The sequence below is a fragment of the Priapulus caudatus genome, unplaced genomic scaffold, assembly GCF_000485595.1.
Source record: "Priapulus caudatus unplaced genomic scaffold, Priapulus_caudatus-5.0.1 Scaffold1127, whole genome shotgun sequence".
Lineage (NCBI taxonomy): Eukaryota > Metazoa > Priapulida > Priapulimorpha > Priapulimorphida > Priapulidae > Priapulus > Priapulus caudatus.
This window is the reverse complement of record NW_014578188.1, coordinates 21,268-25,077: the sequence shown is the minus strand read 5'-3', so window position 1 is coordinate 25,077 and position 3,810 is coordinate 21,268. Positions and strand designations below refer to the sequence as shown.

At 41.4% G+C, this 3,810-nt stretch overlaps 1 protein-coding gene across 1 annotated transcript in view; it reads right to left on the bottom strand.

Annotated features, from left to right (window-relative positions):
• Window positions 1–950: 950 nt before the first annotated feature.
• LOC106815489 (coagulation factor IX-like) overlaps window positions 951–3,810 on the bottom strand; it is a 12,968-nt gene continuing 10,108 nt past the window's right edge. Inside the window, exons 2-3 of the mRNA XM_014819952.1 lie at window positions 2,521–2,588; window positions 951–1,934 (exon numbers count right to left, since the gene is read on the bottom strand). Of these exons, the coding sequence (XP_014675438.1) occupies window positions 1,150–1,934; window positions 2,521–2,588 (853 nt within the window). The 3' untranslated portion in view covers window positions 951–1,149. The remainder of the gene's footprint in view (window positions 1,935–2,520; window positions 2,589–3,810) is intronic.

The window sequence follows — 3,810 nt, the reverse complement described above, 5'->3', positions numbered from 1 at the left end:
AAATTATTTTTCTACACGAAAACGACGCGCGCCGAGATTATTCTCGCCCTACGTGCAAAGTCGAAAGGCTTCTGCAATCGCCACAACTCCTCAATTGACCGATTATAGGCCGATATGACAGAACCATGGAAATTGTTCTAAATATAGAGCAGCGAATAAGTCATCGTGTCGCCGCGAGGCGGCGTTGGCGCGCTTCGCGCGGATATCCGGGCTGCAGATCGTCCAGGAGATTGTATTTGAGGCACTTTTGAGTACATGTACAGCAGCCTTCATTCTGACTACGACAATTTTCTTTTAGTAGAACCCTTTAATTTTTTTATTTTGCTCCAAAATCTAGGGTTGGGCCCTGGGAGTGTATAATATAGAGATAACTCTATATTATACACTCCTGATAATACATGACAACACTTCCTTTGCTTGTGTACGTGGGCGCGTGCGTGTGTCAAAAATTGAAACTTCGCCATCAACCAGGGTATGAACTGAAAATTTGAGAACTGATTTTTAAGAACAGGCCATTATATTGTGCGTTGACCCCGCGTTGATCAATGGGCCTAGTAGTATTTCCTAAGTGGAAATAAGTATGCGAAATAAGTGAAGGCATGAGTGATTTAAATAATGTGTAAAGTGAGAGACCTCAAATACAGATAGATGATAAAACGTATAATAATATAAAATAGAGTAATACAAAAAATATTTTTATTATTCGACATATATATATATACACATATTCATATAAATATGTCAAATCAAGAGGAATCGGCCTTCTTTTAAGTGAATTAAATATTCCAATATTATTCGTATAGTTAGTAACTAAATATTATTTAACCCGGAAAATTGCATTACCGGCTTTCATATACACAAATAACTAAGCCACACAGCGCGGAAATAAAAATATACGTACCAATGACGTACGTAATATATATATATATATATATATATATATATATATAGCAAGAGAGAAAGAGAAAGAGAGAGCGCGCGATTAACTGTAAAATAGAAATGTAAAATAATGATTTTTTTTATTGAAACACCGTATTTCGATATTTTTAAATAGCTACTACGTCTTCATTTGTGTCGATCCGTGTGTGTCTTACTTGTAGCTGTGTGTTCGTGTGCGTTGGGCGTGGGCGTGTGCGTGCGTGCGTGTTCTCAGCATTTTTGAGTGATGCTATATAAGCTCGATGTCCTGTCCAGCGCAGCAAAACGTGAAACCAGGCCAAACAGTGTCGTCCCTCCTTGCGGTGGTTGTATCGTAGTGGTTGGAACCTGTTGCTTTATCCAGCTGTAAGCCTGCGGGACGCTCACATACACCGCGTAGTGACTGTTGTCCGGACAGCCCGCTTTCCCACCCTGAACGACCCCCACCTGCTGATATTTGCCCTGTCTCCGTTGCACCAAAGGTCCACCAGAATCACCATAGCAGGCGTTGGCGTACAGCTGCAAATATTTGCCTGCGCACAGCTGCTCGGAAGAAACAGCAATGCCTTCGGCGATACATCTGGACTTGTCAACGACCGGAATCCGTAGAAACTGCAGCGTATCGGCCAACCTACCGCCGATCACCGTGTTCGGATCGATTTGACCCCATCCGGTGACTATGGTCTGACTGTGTATCGTAGGCTCTACGGTTGCTAGATCGACGGGCTTCACAAACTGGTTAATCGTAAAGCTCTGCTCTAGCTGAAGAATGGCGAGGTCCCACGACGGGTGTTGAATGAAGCGGATTACTTTCCGCGTCTGCTCTCGACCTTCGGCCACAGAACGCTGGTGCTCTCCCATCACGACGGCCAGCTTTGTAGGGTCGCGACCTTGAACGCAGTGCTTCGCCGTGAGCACGTGACACGGGTTGATGAGGGATCCGCCACAGTGAACGTTGCCTTCGTTTAACACCAGAGCCTGCCATGGCCACGTTCCAGCGGCCGAAACCGGGTCACCTAAATAACGAATTGAACATTAAAACTTTTTCCTTCAATGTGTTTAATGCATCAATGTGGTAATTCGGATGACAGAAATAATAAGATCTTGACTTGAATCGAGTTTGACTTTTAATCATGAAACAACGTCGTTGTATAGTAAGCAAATCCTTACGTATTAGGCCTATATGTGTGCGAATCGTCAATAATTTGCCAATACAAATTTATCAGATCTCTTTAACGGAAATTCAAACCAGCTATAATTTAACTTTCTTTCAGCCGACATATTTGCTCTCATTTCCAGATATGACAAAACTATAAAATAATAAAACGTTGTTTTCGTGTACTATAATTTATTGTTTGTTGTTCTGTAAATGTTGTATAACTGTTAGTATAAAGCTTTAAGTTGCAAATATTAATATTGTTTACCGACTTTAGACACGGGCTTGGAGCAGGGATTTGTTACGGCGACATACTTAGTTCCCTATCAATATATATATATATATATATAGCCAAATATTTGCCTTACTTTAGGTAAGTCAAAGTTTTGCCTCACTATAGGTAAGTCAAACGTTTGTCTCACTCTATAGGTACGTAAAATATATACCGAGGACGATGGGTCTCTTTACGGACTCGGTCGTTGTCGGCGGCGTTGTCGGCGTGCTCAGGGTAGGTCTACAGAGGAAGAACAAAAGAACAGAAATAAAGTAAGAAGTTATATAAGACAGGTAAAGCTCCAGTGTTGACATGCACCGGTTAGTGTTCCTCGCTACAGGCGAGTAGATGGTTGTGTCATGAAATTCCTTCCATAGCCAGAGATTCTAAAGTTCTAAACGATCAAAATAGGTCTGAAAGGGAAAATCGCGTAGTGCGCATGCGTGCGAATGCACAATGAGGTTGGTGCATTGTGGACGCGTCAAGAACTAGTGAAATCGGCGGGGAATTGCTGGTAGCCGATTGTAAAATATAATCAAAAATATATGCGTCTATAACACACAGTCGATAGATAACTATAACTATACTTATATATTACGATTAATATTATTATATACTATACGAGTAATTAATAAATTATCTAAATAATTATATATTATATAGTAAGTTTATGACTAATATATACCAACCATGGACTCAACAACCTCAAACAAGGAACAACGCCACTTGTAAATGTGTTTGTATTTGGTTTAATGAATCGTAAGACTTAAATAATTTCTTCTGATATGTCTATTCATAACAAACACACATTCTAACTCATGTAATATAACATCATAAAATCACTATAGCATACAATTTCTGTGTAAAATTGTTTAACTTCTTATCATACTAATCCATCTTAAAGTATATAGAAGGTCTCGGCTCGATCGTGAACTACAACATACTATTAGCTACTCTCATATGGCTATCCATAACCTTGCCCGCCGCGCATAGACAGCGGTGTAATGTTGTGCTGCCCTTATGCTGTGCCGAACTGCCGTTGCCTATTTATACGATGTCGTGTGTGCGCGTTTCCGTGTCGTGATCGCGTGTGCGGTGCTTGTGCCCGGTGTGGGTGTGTGCTGTGCCTGTGCGTGTCGTGCGCGCCGTGTCCCATGCGCGTTTGCTGCTGTAGCAACACGAGACCGTAACCACACTCACACGGTGAGCCCGGGGGACCTCAACCACCAGACACACTGTTTGGTTGCTATGCGTAGTATTGGTGTACCGAATTGACAGCACTAAGTAAAGGCCAGGCAAGGTGTGACTTAGACAATGGGCAACTAAACAAGACAGACTAACTCAAAACATTGAATACTATAACACTTCATCATATCACAACTACTACTACATACCAGAACCTCTTCCTCTTCTCATACTCTCTCCTCGGCGGTGTTTGCATAATAATATAAATTATATAACT